Source organism: Mesitornis unicolor, unplaced genomic scaffold, assembly GCF_000695765.1.
Source record: "Mesitornis unicolor isolate BGI_N332 unplaced genomic scaffold, ASM69576v1 scaffold43363, whole genome shotgun sequence".
NCBI classification, from domain to species: Eukaryota; Metazoa; Chordata; class Aves; order Mesitornithiformes; family Mesitornithidae; genus Mesitornis; species Mesitornis unicolor.
In genome coordinates, this window is record NW_010176151.1 from 1 (window position 1) to 23,973 (window position 23,973).

General features: G+C 35.8%; 1 protein-coding gene across 1 annotated transcript; it reads right to left on the minus strand.

The window, feature by feature from the left end:
• Positions 1–5,359: 5,359 nt before the first annotated feature.
• On the minus strand, positions 5,360–23,707 carry ALX1 (ALX homeobox 1). Its single transcript, XM_010181664.1, has 4 exons — positions 23,666–23,707; positions 21,888–22,220; positions 18,092–18,220; positions 5,360–6,002 (listed from the first exon to the last, which is right to left on the minus strand). Exons 1-4 carry the CDS (start codon positions 23,705–23,707, stop codon positions 5,682–5,684), a joined length of 825 nt encoding a protein of 274 aa, XP_010179966.1. The 3' UTR covers positions 5,360–5,681.
• Between the last annotated feature and the right edge of the window lie 266 nt (positions 23,708–23,973).

Below are 23,973 nucleotides of genomic sequence, written 5' to 3' on the forward strand. Positions count from 1 at the left end.
TGCAGAGACCACCACTGCCTCAGCTTCTAAGAGATGAAGCAACCAGCTGCTAGGTTCTGGAGGGCAACTCTATTTAGAGCATATGGAAAAGCACTCATGTAGCAGCATCTTGTGAGCCATCAACTTCCATTGTGTAATCCAGTCAGAAAGAATGATTTTTGTACTGATCCTATAACCTATAGCATTTCAAATTATCTTTTTAATGCTAACAACATTATTGACTTTGATCATTATTATTGCCTATATTTTGATCGATTTATTAGTCTAGTCTACTGCTTACTCCTATGGGAATAAAAATTGCTATGAGGGTGGGCAGCACAAGCTAAGATGATGTTTTGACCTGTTGAGTGTGAAACTTCACAACAGCCCTTATTCTTTGAGAAGAATAATGAATTTGGATGACTCATCGTGAAGGGTGGAGGTTTTTTTGGTATATTGAAAATCAATGACATCTCATGTGTGTACTGCATTTAAACAAAGAGATTTGGTTAAGAACTATGTAATTTTTATGTTTTTATTTAAATAAAGTAAAAATAACTGACAGAAAGAGGTCAATAACAAATACATCTTATGTGAGAGCATTGTAATATGTTCCTTCATTTGCAGACCATAACTGTATCAGGTTTAATAACTTTGTAGTATAATGAAAAATGGCCATGCTCCAGGAATTTTATAAACTCACTGATCTGAATGTCACTATGCTTTAACATTCTGTCCCCATGCTGCCTTAAACTATCCAGGGAAAGATAACTTAAAATTCATTATTAAGATAATGTAGAGACTGGATGTTTCTTCCCAAAATTACTCTTTAATTTCCCAATATGTTTTTATTGACAGTGATTGTTGTACATCTACCAGCCCTGCCCTTTCAGGACTTACTTTTTAATTTCTTTATATCCCTCCTTAAACCTGTAGAGTTCTTACAAGTAGAGATAAGAGAGGCAGCAATAAAATAATTCCTATGGTCACAGGTCCTGGTGAGATTTAAGTGGCATATTTAGGCAAGAGAGAAGGCAACAACACCTTAGGTTTAGGTTTCCTCTTCACCCTATCACTGCACTCTGACTTTCTTCCCAGTATATTATTCTGCCATTCCCAGGCACCGTAACCCCATACTCACTGTGTACTCTTTCTATCATACCTGCACCTCACATTCAGTGCCTTCCCAGCCTGCTGCTTATTTTACACCATTTAAATCTAAAATAGGTTCCTTCAATTACCACAGCTTTACAGTCTTGATGAGTTTGCTTATAGTACCAATATTTCATATGATAATTCATCAGTGTACCACAGATGTTTTATGTTGCATTGGCAATACAAAGTAACTGTAAACCTACTTGAACTAGATATATTCTTCCGCTGTTTCGAACTACTCAAAAGTGGTATAAAATAAATGAGTACCGAGGCCTGGATAACGAACAATGTCTTACTCTCATTGTGATGCCAACCAAATCTAAAAAGATCACTGTAGAGGGATAAGAAGGGTGCATTCTGGAAATGAGTAGGACACTTTTTAATTTGGTATGAAAGTACTAGGGGGAAAAATCAGTGCCTTGTCATACAAAGATTTTCCTCTGGAAACATTTTGACTTTTAGCAGCATAAGTGTTTTAAATGTGTTCTGATCAGCCTGATTTAACTCTGATTAATAATAAATCTAATTAATTTAATCAATAAAATATTTATCTATGTAGTTTTGAAAACATTTTAATATTTTATTATTTACAGACAAAATAATTTACTTCTATCATGCTAATGTAACAGTATTAAATGCACAGTATGAGTCGTATTTTCTAAATTATATACTTCAGGGCTTTACCATAAACATCATAGCCAAAATAAAATGCTTTTAACATATTGAAGTGGACTTTTTCAACACATGACAGTGTAAAATATTATGACAGTAAAGAAGTTAAGTGAGAAATATAGTTAATTTCAGCTTATTCTTAGCAACAAAAGATGACTTCATCGATATGTTCTCGTGGTATGTAACACTGTTGATCAAACTATAGGTAGAAATCAGTTGTGTTAAAATTTTCTGAACATCTTAACAGTAAGGAGACTGGGTCTTTAGCTGCTAAATGCAGTGTTGTCTATCACTCATGTGAGTCTGCACAACTTTTTAAAGAGGACTTTTCATTTTCATGGATAAATTTACATCTGTTCAAAAAATACTTCAAATACAGGCTTAACTTTTTCAAAGTGTTGATCGTAGGAGAAAAATCAGAGGAGAAAAAGCAGCAAAGTGTTGTCATCACAAATTCTTCACAGCAATAATTGCAACAATATTTTACTTTCTCTTTTAACAGGGTAGGGACTCTTTGCCCAGAAGTTCTATAAATTTACTTCTCAGCATTACATGATGATCACATATCTCAAACATTAGTTACAGTACTTGACAGGAAGGCTATGTAAATCACCTCCTTTTGTTTTTAGTGAATTTGCCACATGTTGAAGAAGCAGCGAAAAGATTAGTTGCTCATGCTAAGAAATCATTAAGCGGATAAAATCAAAGCAGAAAAACACAAGTCCTGTCAGATGTAGGAGTATTTTCCAGTGGAAAGTAAAATCATTTACTTGAATAGAAACTTACTCAAATTATTTGCATATACTGAAATGCCTCTTTTCTAGAGTTTTCTTGTAAAAAGAGAACTCTACGAATAGCCCTGTTGGCTCTATTTGCACTATTTGTGGAATAAGGAGCTACTCATCTTGGTTAAAAAATCTGAGTCTGGCCTTAAGCCAGCATGGGCCAGATTCTGCCATCCTTACCAGAGCTGAATAGTACTTTAAGCTGGGCCTGATTATGAACCAATTACTCATGTTGTGCTGCGTCGCCCTTTGCATGAATGGGGCCATTGTGAATAAACATTTACAAGTGATTCACAATTTGGCCTATGTGAGTAGTCTCACTCAAATCAATGTGCCTACTCACGGAGTAAAGCACTACTACATAAAAGTGGCAGAATGTGACCCTGTTGTAGTACTTGACGTTTAACACGAAGATACTTTTTCATTAGCTAAATGAAACGCTGAGACCAACAGGCTATCATTCACTCTTTGAGACAAGGCTGATGCAAGAGCATGACAAGCTTAATGCAGGCCTGCAACTTATCACACCTCAGGTCTAACCGAAGAGTTGAATACCTGTTTGTCTAATACATAAAGTTATGCTAGCAACATGTAACAAATAATTTATATTGCTAAAAATTATGATTAATTAGATTTAATTAGAATTGCACCCCTTTCACTTAATTAAAATCAACACAGGGATGACATAGTCTATTTTCCTCTTCTAGCCTTCAAGCATCTAAAAAATGTTGTGATGTTTTGAAAATTGATGTTTTTTTCTCTACAAGCATTGTGTCACTGAAATACCTGGAAATTGTTTAATTTTACTCTTGACTTAAAAAACCTTGTGAAAATGAAGCTTTTTTCTGGATTTCACAACACAATAATAGCAAATTCTGCTATCAAAATAAATAATTGAACTGAAGGAAACTATAAAAATGGATTGAAGTTTGCAATCTAAGCTTTTGCTTCTTTATCCACTAATGATGCTATAATTAAAATTATCTGGAAAGCAATTTGACATATTCTATATGCTACACCTTAAAAAATTATTTTATTGAAACTGGAAAAAAAAAAATTGAAAACACATTTTAGAACTGAAAACAGTTTGATCTGCTAAAAATAAAGTGTATTTCCACCACTTTCATCCTTCTGCATGTGGCACAAACATCTATATAAAACTAGTGTCTTTACCTGAACTAATAAAATTCTTTTTTGCTTTAAATCAAAAGGCTCATTTTACTGCTGTCTAAACAGACCATAAAAAAGGAAAAGATAAATTCTAGCCAGAATGCTCTTTCTTAGTTCTTCAGGCCAAAGTTGAAGTTAATTTTCAGAAGGAGAATAAAATTAGGAATTGGAGTATACGTATGTGGTAAACTTTGAGTTTACTACTAGTGCTGAATGGGACAACCGTTCGATCATCTGTCTAAGAATTTGTTGTAAAAATTACCATTTTCAACTGATCCTTGCAGTTTCAAAGTTTATTCCACTGAAAGATTACAGAATGGACCCATCTTCTATTTTTGTTTTCAAGTTTAGCCTCACAAGTCAGAGCAGAGACAATTTGGGGGTTCTTGTGAGTTTGTGTGAGTACTGGTAGCTTTGCTGTGTTGAAATGTGCTTTCCCGATCTTCCCTTCTCACCCCATTCACCCTCTGCTCCTAACAAATAGCCAGAGAGAAAAGCAAGGAGCAGGGGGTGTCCAGAGAGTTGTATCCTGTTCTAATCACAGCCATGCAAGTCCTTCTTTATTTCAATTAATTTACTTTGCCTTTATGAACCTGAGAGTCTGACTGTTGCTTTCAAAGAGGCTGACATCTCACTCATCTGAAGGAGCTTGGAATGTGACAGGGGAAAGGGAGGAGAAGTAAATCAAAGCAGATAGCAATTCTCCAGATGTAAAGTATTTTTCTTCTCTATTTTTTTTTTCCACCAGAAATGTCAGAAAGTCTGCTGACATTTTAATTCCTTTGTGATAGGCTGGGAGCTGAGAGCCAAATCTTGCTGCCACTGCAGTCAAAAAGATTTTTCCTATCAACTTTAAAGGGAGCAAACCTTACACGAGGTGGGGGGGGGGTGAAGCATCAACAAAATGTAACTAAAACTAGATGAAATATAATCTTATAACATCCTGAGATCAGTTACAGACTGAAACTAGTAAGCCTTGTTGCATTTTTTTCCTTTTCAATTTGATCATAGCATAACAAAAAACAGTTATTAAGACTGATGAGATTGGAAGTAAGACTGCTGTTGTGTGTTTTTTAATAAATCTGGATTCTGTTTAAAGTGCCACAGTATGCTTTCTTTAGTCACCTAACTTTCAGGATACCCTATCTGCAACCTTAAAAGATTTCATATAAACACTAGTTGACATACATAATCTATGCATGTCTTTGAAAACTGTTAAACACTGTGATCCAGCTTTTAGTTATAGGTCTGGGGGGAAAAAAAATCATTATCTTTAATAGGAATACACTCAAGTCCATAAAATAGAGGAGTACCTTCTACTCTTATTACATTTGTTGTGCATTGATATAACTCCAACAAGTTCGACACGTACTTAGCAAAACAGCAGAGCTTACTCAGAGAAGCAGCACAGTGCTGGGAGGGAGTTTTACTAATTCCACATACAACATGAATGTTTGTATATTTCCTTCGCTGAGTGGTGTGCTTAGAGACTTACTTCATGGTTTTAGTATCATAATTTTCCTTTAGTGAGTTGTTCACTCATTTGTAAATCATTAATTTTATATATAGGACTGCTAAAAACCAATGGAATAGACATATTTGTTTAATAGTTTTATTGTTTTTTGCAGGTTCTATAATCATATTTCATGAACTGGTACAACAAAACATAATTCTATATAAAAAACAAAACAAAGAGGGCTTGCTGAGCTTGATGCATGGTAAATCTATTTGGTTTATTCTTGTTTTTTTGTTGAATATTTTATTGCATTTGTTTAAGCAGACATTGTGTATATTGTGATTTCTAGCATTTCACACATGGCAGCTTATTGTTGTGTCCTTTAAATATGGGAAATAAAAATGTTTTCCGTTTGCTATTAAAAACAAACAAAAAAAAGGAAAATAAGAGAGGATACTGCTATATTACATAGCCCAGGAAATATTGGCAGCATGCTCTTTGGCTTTCATCCGTAGAACTGCAATGCTGGAGGACCTCCTTTCAAACTCCGGCTTGGTTTCGAAAGCATGTCCATTGGTTGCCCCAGAAAGTAAAGAGTCAGTGAAAAAATTATTGAGAGGAACATGACTGAACTGATTCTGGTGGTTTGAAAAGCCTGTGTAGCCAGAATCTGTCCGGGGCGAATGGGAATAAGGTGTCATACAGGAGGACGTGTCTCGTGGCAGCATGCAGGAAGTAACCACAGAACCGCTAGCTGCATTCCCTGCCCACAGATTGTTCTGAATCTGGAACATATAAAATGAATAAGATTAAATTTAAGTAGTTCATCTTTTGTTTTCTGCAGTGCTTGGTTTGCTTAACTTCACACATCCATTATTAGTGCTCCTTCAAAACAAACAAATACTTCACTCTGCACTCATATTAGAAAATACCATTAAGACATTACATGAGTCAAAATACTGGATCATTCACTTAAGGGAAAGGTCTGCTGAATCATATCCCTTGCTCTGTCATCCATTTGCTCTGTGGTTCTATCCTGAATGTTTAACATTGAACTTCAAGATGCCATCAGCCCAGCCAGTCAGTAAAATTAGTGGAAGACTTCAAAGGAAAGGTGTCAAAAGAGTGCACAATATCATAGCTGTTTTCAACATAAAATCTTTTCGTCATCAGAATTCTTTCTTAGTGTGATGGTATGAAATGGTATAAAAGGGTGAACAAAACAAGTCAGAATTTCTAAGACAGCAAAGCCCAACAGCTATTTGCAAAGTTAAGTATTGAGAAGCCTTGCATAATTACTTTAAAACGAATCCATAAAATAGAGGCATAATTGATAATACATCCAAGAGTTTTTCCTAAAGTTGTTTCAAAGATGGTTTTAAGATAAAAATTCTTTTCATGATGTTTTTATATGAAATTATACTTCAGGGCATTTCTGTTTCAGCTCTCAGTCTTAACTGGCTGCACTGTGCATCCCTGGAAAACATTGCATGACAGACTAGGAGAAAAACTTTGTGGTTACCAGCAAAGTCTGCTGAAGATCTGGAGTAACCACGTATTCAGGCTTTGATATGTAATGCCTTCTATACTTGGCAGTCACTTAAAGTTTCATTTTGCATCTCAGGCGTTCTCCTATCGTCTATGTATAGATGCTATTTATGGATAGGTATTTTTCACTTTTTTATTACTAGATGAACAGACAGAAAGATTTTCAAGGTCTAGCACAAGTCAGCTCCTGTCATTATCTCAGACTGTACATTCTTTCATTACTCCTTTATTCACTTCGCTTTAATCAAACTTCACACTCAACAGCTGTCCTGTCTTTTTAAGCTCTCTGTAGATCTCTCTATCAGTACCATATAGATATAATTTCTGACATATTCTATCTTCTGCCGTCATTTCTTACTTGCACTCACTGTTATACAATATACAGCTTTATATTTCTTTTCCACTTTTATTTATATCTCTTTACTGAATGTTTTTTTAATGTACAAATATCATGATACAAGACATTTGTAGCCCTCCTTCACAGTACAGAGCTTCTGAGCCAGTTACTATGTTAATGTCCTTTTCTTTTTGTTTTACTTAGCTATATTTGTCTTAATTCTAAAAATCTGTTGTCTGCTCAGTATAACATTGCTCTGATGCACTGGGATTGAGCCCACATGTCTTTGTTCTCTGCTAGACATCAGAGTAATTGCAATTACTCTTCAGTTAGCACTGTAAAGTGAATTCCCACTTCAAACTTAATTTTGCCTTCACATTCCAAATCCATAGACAAAGGAATTTTAGCTTTAAGATATGTAGGCTATCTCTCTAGCTGAGTGATCTTTTTCTGCCAAAGTACAGGTCAGGGGAAGTAATGAATTATGACAGACACACACATACACGCTCACAGAATGAAAACATGTTTCTAATTCTGAGTTGTTTTTTTCCCATTGTCCGATTACTTTGCAACAACACATACCCAACAAACCACTAACAAGCTAAAGAGATAAATTATGGTTCACTGAACTCATCCAGCTGAGATCTACTGCAGATAGCAAGGATGAGACAGAGTCTTATTTTGAAAGTTAATATTTTGAACAGTTGTATTAGCAGGGGTCATCAGGAGCTGGCAAACTAATTTGGCAATTCCATCAGCAAAAAAAGAACCAGCAAATGCTCCGTTTTGGTTTCCTGCAGAAGACTGGAGAAAAACCACAGTAGCGACACATCTCCCCAGACTCTTGGTCTGCCCAACTCCTTGTTCACACAGACATGCATATGTACAGACATACACTCACTTCCACATCCACCCACATGAATGCAGCTTGCCTTTCCACACACACACACATATGCACAGCTAGTTGGGCGCACTTCAGACATCTGCTCCTGCATATCTTAGGTAGTCTACTGAGAGGCAGTGGAGTGAATAAAGTGCCTGGGGAAGGATATCAATTATTTTTCCTCCTTCTTGTGGGCCTCCTGAAATCTACAGGAGGAAAGAGACTCTAGTGAGAGTTTTAGAACTTTCCAGTTCCCATCCTTCCCTCCTCTCTTCAGCAGTTTTTAGAAAACTCTCAAACATCAAACTTACCAAACTTATGAAAGTTTCTTGTATTCAACCACACAGAACATTCTCAAAAAGATTCAGGGATTCCTGAGTGTCCTATTGCCTGGAAGGTTTGTCAGATCCTAGTATAAATTTGCAGAATATGACAAAAAGGAAACAAGGAACCCTGAAAGAGCTGGAAAGTGTTGTAGGTTAGTGTACAGCAACTGGGAAGTCATCCACTAAGACTCACAAGGCTTACTGCCTTCTCAGACTTAATGTTTGGAGCCACATAGCATATGATTAGAGTAAAGAGGAGAGTAGCAAAGTAGCAGCTGAAAGTCTGTAAGATTCAGAGAATATCTCCACTTTGCTTGAAAGCCCAAGCTGCACACATTCTGTCTCAGTCATGAACTAGAAAAATCAGAAACCCATACACCCATACAGAAATCATTGTCTTTTGGTTGGTTGGTTTTGTTCAGGAACACTAGAAAATTTCAATTGTACTTTATTGTATTTCATGGTTACATAAATGTAACCTGCAGCAGCAGTGACAGATTAAGTTACTCTTGAGTTTTTCTTTCCTTTGCTTTCTATGAAACGAGTCAGTGATTCTTATTTCCATGGTGTTCCATTTCAGTTTGTTTTTCTGGTACAACTCCTTACAGAATTAAAACAGGGAACTGATATTGCTAAAAAAAAAATCCAGAAAAAAATACATTTTTCAAACACATTTGCATGGTATAAGCCGGCAAGCAGCTAAACACCACACAGCTACTCATTCACTTCCCCAGCTCCACATTGGGGTGGAGGAAAGAGTTGGAGGAGAGAGGTAGGAACACTCATGGCTGAGATAGGAAGAGTTTTATGACTTAAATATACCAAACTAAAATGATTATAATGGTAACACTAATGAATTGTAATAAAAATAGGAACAACTGTAAAAAAACAATTTAAGTTGTACTCAGCTCACACAGCAGTGTCCAGCCATGCACCAGTGAAAATGCAATGGTCAGCAAAGGAGGAGGGATAAGCCTCAGGAATCAAATTATGGGCAAGACTCTCCAGGGACAATAACCACCAAGCAAAGAGGGCCATCTCCAGGAAGCTCCCCAATTTATAGTATGTGACATATATGGCAGAGAATATTCTCTGTTGGCCAGCTTGGGTCGTCTGTCCTGTCTGTGTCTTCTCCTAACTTCTTGTAAAGAAGAAGCTGGAAGGACAGATGCAGGCAAAAACTGAAAATCAGTCAGTTCTTGACTTAATGTAAGCATTGCTTGGAAATAACCAAAATTTTTATGTGTTGTCACATTATTCTCAACATGAATCCAAAATAAAGTCTAATATTAGCTAATATGAAGAAAATTAACTCTATTCCAGCTAAAAATAAAACACAGGGTCTTACCAACTTGTTTTCACTAAATTGAACACTGTAATCATCTCAGAAAAGCAGCTTTCTTGAAGAGAGGATTGATTCTATGATTCTATCCCAGCAAAACCAGGATACACGTGCACACAGAACTCCATTCTTTTTGGAGATATTTCAAGGGCAAATGGTTAGTCTCAGAACCTTCACAACAGGATTAATTTGCCCAGGGAGAGACTAGGTCATCTGTGCAGCGTCTAATACAGGAGCTAATTCTGAAGGAGTTCATAATCTCCAAAGCTAAGTCACATGTGACAAAGTCTCTTTTATCTGACTAACTAAGATTTCTTTCTAAGAAACACTATGTCAAATGCTGCGGTCACCCAAGCTGCATAAATTATGGGAAAAATTTTCCCCAAGAATCTGTTTAAATAGGAACATGCATGAGTTTGCCTTTGATACAGTCATGATGGGAAGACTTCAAAAGATTCGGAGGTTCAGTTTGAAAGTGCCCAATAACCTATGTGGTCTGGAGGTATCACAACATCCCTCTTTCCTTCCATATTTCTAGTAGTTTGGTTTGCAGTAAGCCAAGTTTAGTACCACTAGTTTTCCTGATATTTTTATCCTAGACAAATCTCTTTCAATTTAACTTCAGTGAGGTTGCACAGGTGTAAATGAGAACAGAATTTAACTGCAAATCCTAAAACTTACCAAAGTCTTGTTAAAGAAATATGTGAACAAGCTATTCATTCCTAAAACTTTCTAAGGGTTGCCCTAGATTTCTTCCTTAGGGGAAGGAATCCAGATTAGTAACCTTTACTAAGAAATGCCACAAAACACTAGGAAAGCTTTACATCTTCTCTTGTGAAACAGTTATGCTTTTCAACAGAATGTATCAGTCATATCAATTTTCTTTTAATTTTAGTTGGTTGAGTAACTTCAATTTTGATATTAAATTTTAATTTCTTAGCAAGGATTTACAACATAAATATCGTGTAGTGAAAGTTAGGTGCAGGAGGTGTTCCTGTGTTAAAAATATATACAGTAATGTTTTACAATAAGTCAAAATTATCAGACCTTCTTCTGGTATGTCGGAAGGAAAAGGGACATTATGTACATGAATTTAAAGAAAATATTTTTCCTCTTAAACTCTTGTGTGATCCATGAACTATATAAAAGGCAATTCAGAGACTGTGAAAGAGGCTATACATACAGCACATCTCTGGTTTCTGTTAACATCACAAACAACTTGAGCTTTGCTCTTGTGGTTACCATGAAATTACCAGAGCCCTTCAATATATTTACCTACTGTATGTTTTATACACACACACACACATGTGCATGCACCCTTCCTGATAGGAAAAAAAAGTAGGATTTCATAGCTGTGACAAGAACATAACTGGAGAGTTATGGTTGTTAACATGGTTACAGTATCATTTCCTAAGCATATGACCTTCTACTTGACATTGCACAGAAAAAATAGCTGAAGTAATTGGGCATCTCACTTGGTGTCATTGCTTTTTTTTTTCTGCTAAAATTTCAGGCTTTTGGAGCTTCAGCCTTCTTACACAGCGCCTGGAGAAATTACATGCTCTTAAATCTCCAAGTTTTCTGAGAGTTTTACTATTGCTTATCCAACTTGGTTCTCCTGTCAGCAAAAGTCTCGATTCATGCTATTTGAGTCACCTGCCTATCCAGACTGGAGTCTGTTTACAACAGATGAACGTGTCAGCACACACAGATTCTATTTGAGTGGGCATGTGTGTTAGTGTTTCATATGGGAAACAAGATTTTGATCTCTTCTAACAACTGCAGGTATGAAGTAATAAGTTGTTGTTATTATATTACATAATATATGTTGTGTTGTGTTGTGTTATGTTAATGTTACATTACCTTATGTTACGTTACATTATGTTACATTAGTTATTATAATTACTCTAATAAGTAATTAGAAACTACACTTTGACTTTTGTTTTCATGCTGTTCCTGGGCATTACAAGGGAGACAACAGTGACACTGACTGAATAGTTAGTAATTTACCTAATTACAGAAAGCACGTGAATGTCAAATGGACTGATTTGCTAAATTTTTGTCACTCCTCTCTTTGTGTGAAGCAAAAGTCCTTGTGCTGTCAGAAAGCATGAAACCTGTGCTTGCACAAGGACCTACTTTAGGCAGATTAAAGACAGTAGCTGTTAGACTGCTCAAAACTACTAGAAGTCATGATCTGTAGGCTGTTCCTAGTCTATCAGCACCATTACTTTGGTCTGTGACTTGCCACAGTATTTTTTTTCTGGGAGTCTCTTAAGAACATCCAAAGTACGGGCAGAGATTTGGGCCTGTACTTCCCAAGTTTGCAGATTCATAGATTCTCAGAATAATTTTGACTGAAAGGACCTCTGGGATTATTATTCCCTTGTTCACAGGGAATTTAGATCAGGTTACTCAAGCCCTATTTAGCCAAATTTTGAGTAGCTCCAGCTACAGAAATTCAATAACTTCTATAAGCAACTTGTTCCAAGGCTTTACCACTCTCTTGTAATGTTTCCTTTATATACAGACAGAATATTTCTTGGTGTAATTTGTGATCATTTTATAGTAGCCATTGGACATAATGAATGTGTGAAGATCCTATGTACTGTAATGGTGTTTCAGGTACATATGAGAGAGCTGCAGCATACCATCTTCAGATATGTCCTTAAAATGCAGGTTGGCCCTCGCTAATGAAAAGCTTAATGCTACAGCTCTAAAATATGTAATAGACCCATTCAGTCCATATTTAAGCCTAACATACGGTGAACAAAATAAAAATCTTTAATTTGATTGCTAAGTTTGCTAAGGTGCAAAATAATGCAGGATTCAGAGAGTCATCACGGTCTCATTCTTGTGTGGGATGTTTTGTAAATAAACTGTAACATCTCCCTACTGCAATCTCAGGACCAGTTATGATAATAATTCATTCTATTTCACATCTATGGTACAGTTAAAGGCAAAATTTCATACTTTGAAAAATACTATTAAAAAGAAGTTTCTGTTTCAGAAGAAATGGATTTGCCTTATAATTAAGCCCCAGAAAAAGTCACTCAGAGACTTGAAGGAATATATGTTTCACCAAAAATAAAATAGCAACAAACCAAATGTTGAGACTGTGAGAAGGACCACATACAGTGGTGGTTTAGAACCAGGAAAAAAATAAAGATGCAGTGCACAAACTACTTTGTGTGGAACAGGCACCACCCAAAAAGATTAGAAGTGTTACTCTTGTTGGAAGACCAGTCACAGCAGTGCAACAGTCAGCACATATGCAGCAAGCAACATACCATCCAGGTGGTGGCCCAGCCTGAGCTCCATGCTGTCACAGCTAGACAGCATGAGTATATGATAAAACTTCTTTGAAGCTAGCTCATATATGTCTACCACATCTACTCCTACTTAATCAGTGTACCCATAGCCTTAATGAACTATTGTGATTAACTGTCATTTATATGTCTACTGGAGTTAAAAGAATTTTTAAGTCATACAACATGTGGTGTCTAATATATGCCATATGAATGATTTAATTGGAGCATGTAACTTTGATTATTGCTAATGAGAATTACCCATATGTATTAAGGCTAGAGCAGAACTGTAATGATGATCCAAGGCCTTAGTACATAACACATGTATAGTGATACCACTTCTACACTCTTTGATTGCCACAACAAATCATGTGATGCCATGCTGCTCAACAGATTTAATTTGATTTATCAGTCTGGTGGATGGAATGTAAACTTCAGCCTCTTCCGTCTTCTATTTTTGACATTTAAACATTCTCCCTTCTTTCTGCACTATCTGTATCACTACAGTCCCCATAGCTTTGAAATGTTTTTGTCTCCTCAGGATTCCCACCTGCACTAGAATGGGTTTTTCTACAAAAAAAAAAATTAAATTCAGTCCTATCCAACTCCAACTCTTGCCTGCATTTTCAAGTAAATAAGAGAAGCAAACAATACATTTCACATGTGATCATAAGACAGAAAGTATAATTGTGTGACCGAATAAACACTTCCAAAATAATTTAGAAGAATAATGACAGCAAATTAATGAGATTCAAAGAACAAGCAAGAAGAAAAGGTGGAAAATATGGAATGATCCTAGGTAGGGGAAAAATGTTACCCCATATATCAGCTTTTCAAGGATACAAATTAATATTTATTTACATACTGATGCACTTACATTTATAAAGATAACATCTTTATAAATTTAACTCATACAGGGAAACTGGAGGGCTGTGTGATAATAATGTAGGCTTTTGATCAAATTTTACTCTTGTAAGTATAAATAGGGGATAAAAATGAAATTTTGTTCCAGGTTTTTTTTGTCCCTTACTAATTCTCATACTTCAACGTTAACTCTGACAAGGTCAAGTACCCTTTGTAATATTAGCCTTCTCACTAGGCATAGGAGAGCAAAAGTAACCAATAACAGTATGGTAAGAGAAGAGCAAAACTAAGCCACCTTTTTATCGGTCTTCTCACAACACATAACAGATAGATCTAAGATAACTATAAAAGTCAGCAGCTGAACCAGGCATCAGAGAAAAAATACATCTAGACATCATACATGGTCAAACATGATCTCTAGATCACCTTACCAATTTTATACCTTGTACTTTAGGAAGAGAAAATTTAATTGCACAGAATTTCACCAACTTTAAAAAAACCATAAAAGACCCTTTGTTTAAGTTTTCTAAACACAAATTTCTAATATTTATCTGACCATCAGCCGTCTCCCCTGAAGGGTGTATCATTCTTGTAAGTCCTGTTCATCAGCACTTTTAACAGTGTCTCAGAAACCCCAAGACACCTTTAATAACACTAGACACTGTATTTAGGTGACCAAATCAACTACTGCTTGTTTACTGACATTTACTCAATGAGTTGAAGTAAATGTCCGTGAAGTGAAACTGCATTCGTTCCCCACTGATGTTAAGATGCTGCCTCTTAGCTTTCATACCATCAGCAGAATATTGCTAGTTAATGAGGCTCCAAGTGCCTGGGATAAGAGTTTTAACCACCAAATTGTTTTCTGAGAGCATTTAAGGTGACTTAGGCCACAACATGTTCCATCTGCAAAAGAAGTTTGAAGCTTAAATACTGAAACTTACGAAACAAACATTTTACTGAAATGAGTGAAAAGTACTGCATATAACATTTTCTTAGAAAAATCTGATTTTCAGCACAATGTTGTCAAAAGTTTAGTATTTCATCTTAGTGAAAACTTAACACTGTGGTATTTTTAATGTTAAAGAAAAGAAAAAAAACCAACATGTGAATAACAGATGATTGTCCTGGAATATTGCAGCAACTGTTCTCCTCTGCAGTCCAGTTGTTGCCAGTATAATTAATGTAAGATGTGTGTGCGCAGAATTTAGACAGTTTAGGAGATACTGAACTTCTTGGCAGCCAGCTGAGCAACTATTTTGCACAGTAAGCAACATACTAAAGTCAATGTACTGCAAAAATAATTTAAAAATTTTGATCAGGGAAAAAAACCTAAACAACTAAATTGTTTATTACTATTTTGAAGAAAAAGTGATTCTAGAAATGGAGATTGGATCAGACCACCTCCAGAGGTCCCTTCCAACCTCAACCACCCTCTGATTCAGAGCTAAATTGCTCTCTGAAATAAGTTGAAAAGATCATTTTCCCTGAGGAAAACATCTCAGGTTAATATGGTCACACAACGCATAGCAGCATCATGTTCTTAATTTTTAAGATAATTGGTGAAGAGACTAAGCAGGGATCTCCATACCCTCTGCTGACTGCAAAAGAGACTGATGGTTCTGCTGAAATGCAAGTGGGATGTCTGTTTTGTGAACATAACTATGGCAGAGTTTAAAATGGAAATCTTCAGACTGCAAATTTATATAATGCACACCAGAAACTTGTTTCTGTTCCTTCTGCCACACAGCAGTAAATATTTCAGCTTGATTTCAGTTTTTTTCAACATTCATCCTATATTTTTTGCCAACAACAGAGAGTCTATTTAACAAAGGCTTCAAAAATAAGCTCTAGCAATCTGCATTCCACGATCCCCAAGGAAAACTATTTACTCAAAACTATTTACTCAAAAGTACGGCAAAGCTTGTCTAGTATTTACTGCTGTCAGTGTCACAATAAGAGTGCACAGGAAAAAAAAAAAGAAAGAAAACAAAGGAGAAAATGATAAAAGGAGAGGAAAGGAAAGGAGATGAAAGGGAAAAGGAAAAAGGTATTTGATTTCTTTTCTTGCATTAACTACACTGAAATAGTGGAATTGTTTGGGAAATCAGTCTATAACACTAAAATCAAACATGCAGGTAACAATGTTAAGTATCTCTTTCTGCCTGAACTGTGGAATAGATTAATGAGTTTATAGCAAGCCATGTGCTATATATTTATTTTCCATAAGTGACGCACTTATAAATGAACAACTCATTCAAAAGATCTGAATGTACTATATGTTAGTAGTCATTGTGTTTTTAATACGGGTTTTCATTGTCTCAGGCGTCCTCAGTGGGAATGTTATGTATATGATACAGACCCAGTTTTACTGAATGTTAGGATTTAATAATGTGAAACTATGAAGAATTACCACCAGGTTAGCAAGAATATGAGCTTGCATTGACTGTTCTGTGATGTTTACCTGGATTCCTATTTATATGCCACTATACAGCAAATAGCCATCTTCTTCACTGGGGAGTAAGATACTTTGTTTTTATTATGTAGCCAAACTGTGTGTGCAAGAATTTGACTGAAGTAGCCAATGTAAAGTGGACTCATACCTTCATTTAGCTCCTTGTTCCTGTCCACAAAGTACAGCACAGTACAACGCAACTTTCTCATGCAGGTGACCAGGCTCAGTTATGTTTGTGCCTGTCTATTTCCTTACAGTCTGTTTGTCTGTGATTGTAGGCAAGAACTACATATTTATGTTTATGTATGAGTATGCATTTGATATTTAGAGACGTTTTGTTTAAGATGATGATATCAAGATTTCCATTTCAATATCCTGGTTTTGAGAATTTATAAATTAATGATGTAAATATTTGTCAGATTGAAACTTAGTTGTTTCATCAGCCTAGGAAAGACGGGGTTTTTTTAACAAATTCTTAACAGAAATGTAGTGAATTCACTTAGTTTTTAACAATCTGAAAATACAAAGTAGATATTACATTGGATTTAGATATTTATAGATGATATTCTCATACAATTCAAAACTGTTTCTTTTTTAGAAATGTTAATTTTAGGACAACCATTTTATGTGCTTACCAAGGACTTGCATTATTGCATTATCTTATGCTAATGAAACATCTGTCAGTTGGGAAAAATTGTAGGTGAATTCCTACTAAAATTATAAGAGGAGCTTGGAGACACAAAATTTAATCTAGATAATTGACTCCATACTTCAGTACTATTCCTTGTATCATCTGTTGTGATGCTACAGATAAATCAGAAAGGCTTCAAAAGGTATTTTAACACCTGGAGTGAGATCTGTGAATGAGTGTGCCTCTGTATCTTTGTGAATCTACCCAGGAGTGCTTAAGATCTTTCTGTACAGCTCCACCTAGGCAGGTCTCAAACAAGTATTGTGTCCTCCTACTTAAACACAGAGTGTATCATGCAATGGTTTCTGATGTATTTTGGCTAATGAATTATTACATTATAAAATAAAAACAGGCAGACTTATAGATCCCACCAGATCTGAAATGTTTGTGCCCAAGTTCCGAGCTGCTGAAACACAAACCAGGTCTGGCCCAGGCACTAAACATAGTAACATGCAACCTCCTCAGAAGCAAAGCACTTTAAGCTGGTTAGGTGACACATGGGCTCAAATTCTCTGGTTCAAAGCTAATCATATTCAGCCAATGTAGACCATGACCAAAGCAAACCCACATAGAATATATATTAACAATGGAGGATACCCCGTTGCCTAATGGACTGGAAGAGCACCCAGACACCAGCAGTGGAAGGACTCTACCACAGGGATCCATACCAGATTTTTTTCTTTATGTGGTGCTTTTTTTTTTTTAATTATGTGGTAAAAGCAATTGGAAGCTAAAGGCATGAAAAACAATATATTCAGAATAAAAGTATTCAATGCACTAAAAAAAAGCAAGCAGAAAAACAATAGCAGACAGTGAAGCAAGGCAGTAAACCAAAGGACTGGAGAACGCGGACAGCAGATTATGATCTTATTACGCAGCATACTTTTCTATATACTAATGGAGAACTGAAAATGAAAAAAATAAATTAAACAAACTACTACTGTCTGACATAGCTTTCTTGTCTCTCTGCCTCCCTCTCCCAGGAATACGCATTCAATTCTGAATGTGCATGGTCATAATATGGTTTCAAACTAGTAGAAGACATTCTGTTCACATGTGTGCCTCAGAATGGAAGAGAAGGTAAATATAGAACCAAAGTATTACTTGGTCTTTACCATACCTGAGGGTAGCTGTCAGTCCTTGGAAGAACAGATATATCATAAGTGGCAGCAAAATGGCTCTTAGCTTGCTGGATCTGACCATAGCGTTCTCTTTTCCTCCATTTTGCTCTTCGATTCTGGAACCAAACCTGTAGTAAATGAGGAAACAGTCATCAAGGCAAACTCAATTACATACAGTGCAGAGTCTTAGGCAAAAGCCAAGAGATTTTTGGACAGTAGCTTTTAAAATTTCTGTTTATCTAAGAAATGGAGGTTCTTTGCCTGAGGATTAATTTCTTGCAGTTTCAGTCTTCTCAGTGTCAGACCTCCTTAAGCTATTTCTGGCTCTTTAAAGTATATGCTATTTCCTTTCTAGTATATAGAAAAAAAAAAACAAGGCAGAGGAAAGATCAGTCTGTCAGGCAGCGCTAGTTTCTACAGAGTACAGTTCTGTAGAGGAAAATCACCAATTAGCAGCAAGTCAAATTATAAAGAATCTTTTTCTTAATTTCACATGCCTACTGACTCGCTTTGACTACCTACGTATAATCTGCCTTCTAGAGGTATACATAATCTTTACCAAATGTGAAAATGACTAGGCAGGAAAATCTGGCAGCAGGACAGTGGTCTGTGCTGCAGAAAAAAGTTTCTATAAGGAAGGCTAACAGGGTAGGGAGATAACAAAAAATCATGATCACAGAGTTTTAAAACTATTCAGTTTTTTTCACATGTGTTAGTAGATAATTCTATGTTTCAGACAATTGAAAACTAAAGAATGGTACTTTATGTTTGAACTATGAAATGATTTAGACCTGAAACAATGTCTTCTTGTCAAGTAAAACCTATTTTCTTTATGCTCAAATAACTTTTTGGCTGTACTGTAATATTTTGAGTATCAGGTGTTATCTCAAAAACCTATTAAACCTATTTTTTGCTGTGACTGTCATCTGTCATTGTCCTGTGGTCTTCAAAAAAAAACTTTTTTCCTTCAAACAGTTTAGTTTGGACTAGCTAAGACTTATCGTGATGAATTAAAGGTATTGCTAAGAAAAGTAACTGTTTCTTAATAAAAGTAATATTATCCAACTAAGTCTTTATTGTTCAGCTGTGAGAAAACTAATTTTGACTCTTCTTTAAAGAAGTCACAGTACTAACAGAGCCATTATATTTTTAAGGAAACCATGCATTCATTAGTCTTCTTACTAAGTGGATTGTGAATACATTTGGGCAGATAGGTACATGAATAGACTTTTTTTAAATAGACACTAAGTATGAGAACCATTTTGAGGGAAATTTTCTGATCCTTGATGGTGGGATTTTTAAAATAGCACTGTTTGTTTTGTAATTCAGTTTTTGCCTTGATCTTTCGAGAACTCAACTGTTCTTTGATGCTGCTTAAGCAACCAGGGCATTATTTTTTATCATTTTAATTCCCAAGGACTTGTTGCAAATTTAGTATATGCAATATTTTAATATGTACTCCGCAATCAAAGCAAGGCCCATGGATATAACAGCTGAGTATATATTGTTAGGGACCGTGTCTGTAAATTTGTATTATTTATGATGTCTGAGGCTCAGAAAAAAGAAAAGAAATAAAGAATTCTTCTGGCTCCACAGGAGGCATCAAGAACATGCTACGGGAATTTAGTAATGAGGCTCTTTCATTGAAAAAAGACCTTGACAATCTCCTTAAAATGGGTGCCAATTACTTCACTGACATGCAGCAGGAAAGAGAACAACTTAGATAAATTAGGTTCAGGTTGGCTCTCTCTGCATGTATGCAGGACAAATATTAAATTGGATCTTGATGAAATGGAGGTGAAGGGAAATGTGGGTAAGATATCCAGCTGATCACTCTGCTAAACTAAATCAAACAATTTGCTTGAATTTATAGTAACTAAATGAGAAAAAAAGCACACATTTTTTTCCTTTGACAGTTCCCCAAAATGTTTCTGTTTACATCACTTTACAAGAAACTGACTCTTGGCAGAGATAAAGTAACCATTTGCCTCCACAAAGCAATGTAAAAATCTGCTGCTTGTTATCCTTGAATTGCCAGATGCTTGCCTCTAATGATGTAAGGCCTTTTAAACTGCTTAATCTTGTGATGGAATACTGTTGCTACTCTGGATAAAAATGATCGCCATTTCCTTTCATATTCAACATATAAGAACTGCAAAAATTTGTTATCTTCTAAGAAAGGGGAGAACGTTTTTAAACAAAACAGATATTCTGTGAAAGTCTGGTGCAGACTTATAAGTTTTTTACATTTACTCTCTTATTTTTAATATTTTTACCATATGAAACTTCTAAAACTTAGAAAAAATGTTATTAAAAAGTCAATTGACATATTTTAACCCCATTCCCCTCTCCTTGTTCCAACTACTGATTGATTCTTTGAGGTGTTCTCATTATTCCAGAATTATGCAATTGTAAGGACAGTGTTTAAACATTATGAAAGCATTTTTTTTAAGTTAAGGTTAATTCCTAATGAATAAAAGCCATACTTGGAAATTGTCCCAAATTCAGAGGGAGAGGGCTTGCACAGAGCCTGAAGAGTTAAAAGCCACTGAACTAAATTCCATTGGCATCACTGATGTTGTATCAATGTAACTGACACATGATTCTGAACTCCTGTTTTCCAATGACAACAGTCAGTACGCTGTCTGGTTGAATAGACATGAAAAGAACACTTCTTCATAAAATTAATTAGATGAGCTCATTTCTGAAAGTGATCCTGGTTTAATTTCAGTTGTATACATGTGCACTGACGTCTATTTCTTTATACACATGTGTAAGTATGTGTTTAATTACAAGTTGTGAAGTTGTTATCATATTCAAGTCATTAAATTAAAAAAAAATTAATTCCAGTCTGTAAGAATCTACATGACTGCTATTCCCTAATAGAAATGATGAATATTGCCAGAATGGAGAATAACTTAAAAAATGGGATTAACTCAAAATGCAGCTCACACTCTTTTCTAAGCAAAGATCTCTAAATGAGGGAAGGGCTGCATTTCCTGGATATTTAGCTTCTTTTCTCACCATTACACATCCAAGGACATATTGTTGAGATTACTGTCTGACCAAATACTAAATGAATCAACTTTGTACACAGTTAAGGTACTCAAATACTGCACTAAGTGGTCACCACCGTGTTTCGTTTCAAAGATCAGAATAACATTGTCTATAGATTACACCAGTTTAAAAACCAGAAAATGTTCTTCCCACTTCTGCAATTTTTAAGCTCATACTATACTACAGAGATGGGATGATTACATCCTTGACCTACCTAGACACAAAAACACTTGCGCGCGCACACACACACACACACACATATATATATACACACATTTATGTATGTGCAGTTTCACTGCATACTCTTTGGATAGAAACAAGGAATTACTTTTCATGCCGTAACACACACACAATCGTCTGCTTCCCAATTCTGCACTGTCATCAGTCTGAACTGCATGCAACACATCTCTTTAAAGGGATCTTTATATGCAATATATTATGGATTCATTGCCTGGAATTCTGACAGTAAAACAGGACTACCAGAGATCAAGACTTCTTTATTATTGATGTTGTTTTCTCATCCTTTAAACAAGTTTCTAGAACAGCAACATGAGCTATTTAAAAACAAATAATAAGTTATTTTAGTACCACAGCATCACAGCTCATATCCATAAAGAAATGAAGCAAAACAAGCTATTTGCTTTAGCTTTATGGGCTTTTGTACAATCCCCAGGAGTGTCATTTACCAGTTCCTACAATGCACAACTTGCCACAGAAATGCTGAAGTTTGGTTCCTACCTGGACTCTGGCCTCAGTGAGCTCTGTTCTCAGAGCCAGCTGTTCTCTTACATAGACATCGGGGTAGTGAGTTTTCTGGAATACTTTCTCCAGTTCCTCTAGCTGCAAACTGGTGAAAGTTGTTCTGTGCCTCCTCTTCTTGCTGCTGGAGACGTTGCTGTCACACTTATCACCGAGTTCATCCAGTTCCCCCTTCTCCTGCATCCCTTTCACCGGAGACATCCTGAGATTGTTGCAATTGTCCATAGGCCTGCTCAACTCTGTGTGAAGAGGCTGTCCTTCCACTTTGGTAATCCCATAATTCACTGTACACAAGGTAGGGGAGGGAAATAACTGGTTAAAGTCGGGGGCTTTACATTCAAGAGTTCGTGTAACCCAGTCTCACAAGAAACCAAATTCTATGTGGCTGCATATTTCTATATGAGATTGTGGAAGAAGAATCTGTAATATTACCCATAGACACAGTGAAAGTACTAAGTCACATTGAATTTTAACTGAGAACTGTACCTGAAGACATCACATGAAATCTTGCAGTGTAAGGAGACTGCCTGAGAGTACTTGAATATTTTTACTCTGCCACTGAAGTAGTTAATAATCCATGAAATCGGCTTCAAGTAGAGTTGCACAGATAAGGAATCTTAGCCCAAAACAGATTTTCGTATAAGTGGCATAAAGGTATTGGCAAAAGTGCCTTTAAACTGGGAAGCAGATGTAAAAAACTCTATTTCTATGGAAATACAAAATAACTGTGAAGTAAACTAAATAGTTGTAAACTGACAAATCAAGAAGCAAATGAAACAAAAAATTAACTTGGCTTTACAAACTCAATAGATTCCATATACCTTCTCGTGGATTTGTAAAGTGGAATTGTTTCCAATTAAGTTTGTTATGGTTACAAAATACAGAGTTTCTGCAAAATGTTAACTTATTAAAAGAGATCGTTTCACATACTTTGAATAAGGACTGCAGGAACTATTTGTCTTTAGGTAAAATCTAAATGGTAGAGATAAGAAATATTCCTCTCTAGCTTCTTAATAAGAAATGAAAATATTTCCTATTTTTTTCTATTTTTACATATCTCACATCACTGTACAAGTCACGTGATATGTTCTAGGATTTGGAAAAGCTTTTTTTTCCCCTCAGAAACAGGCAAAAAAGGTTTAAAACTCTATTGAAATTAAAATCTACAAAGATGGCATGTAATATATGATAAGAAGCTTGCTTTGGGATTTTGTCACATTCTCGGTGATTCAGCTTCAGTCCGAGCTGATTTTACCCAAACACAATTTTTAGATACTTACCATCAACACATACAGAGATAGGAAATGCCCCAAAGCCCCCAAGGCACACGTAAAATGAGCTCATTAAGAAAAACTTCAACGTATAAATCAATTTTCTGTTTTTTGTTTGTTTTGGTTTGGTTTTTTTTCTTGGTGGTGTTTTGGTGTTTTTTTTCTTTTTTTATGGTGCGCTTTCAGAAATCTGTCATTATTTCTTAAAAAGTGCTTCATACAAAAAGGATGTTGTCGAAAAATACTTCAATGTCTAGTCGAAAAACGTAAGATATTGTTAGTCTCATTATTGCAGCTGATCTTAACCATCTTTACCGAATTCTCTAGGAAAATATTTTTTTAAATTATTTTCTTTCTACGTGTGATTTGCATCACATTGAAATATCGGGGGAAATTTTAAATGTTTCAAATACAAAACAACCCACACACTCCTTATAGGAAAAAAACCAAAACAAACCAAATATTTGACACTCTTTTCTGAATTACCTGAGTCGCTTTAGTTCTGTATGAAGCATCACTTTTACGCATTATTCAGTGACAGAGCAAAAAGAAAAAGTAAAAAAAAAAAAAAAAAGAAAAAGAAAAAGAAAAAAAAGGAAGGAAAAACAAAGAAAAAAGAAACCTAAACCACGATCGTCACGGAGCGTTATCTGAAGGAACCGAACATGACTGAGGGCCTTCCGTTCCCATCCCGTGGGTATCTAGCCGGCAGAGCGCCGTACGCGCCCGGTGCACCCCGGCCACCGACCCCAGCGGGGTTGGCTGGGGTTTGCCGAGGAGTTTGCTGAGGGAAA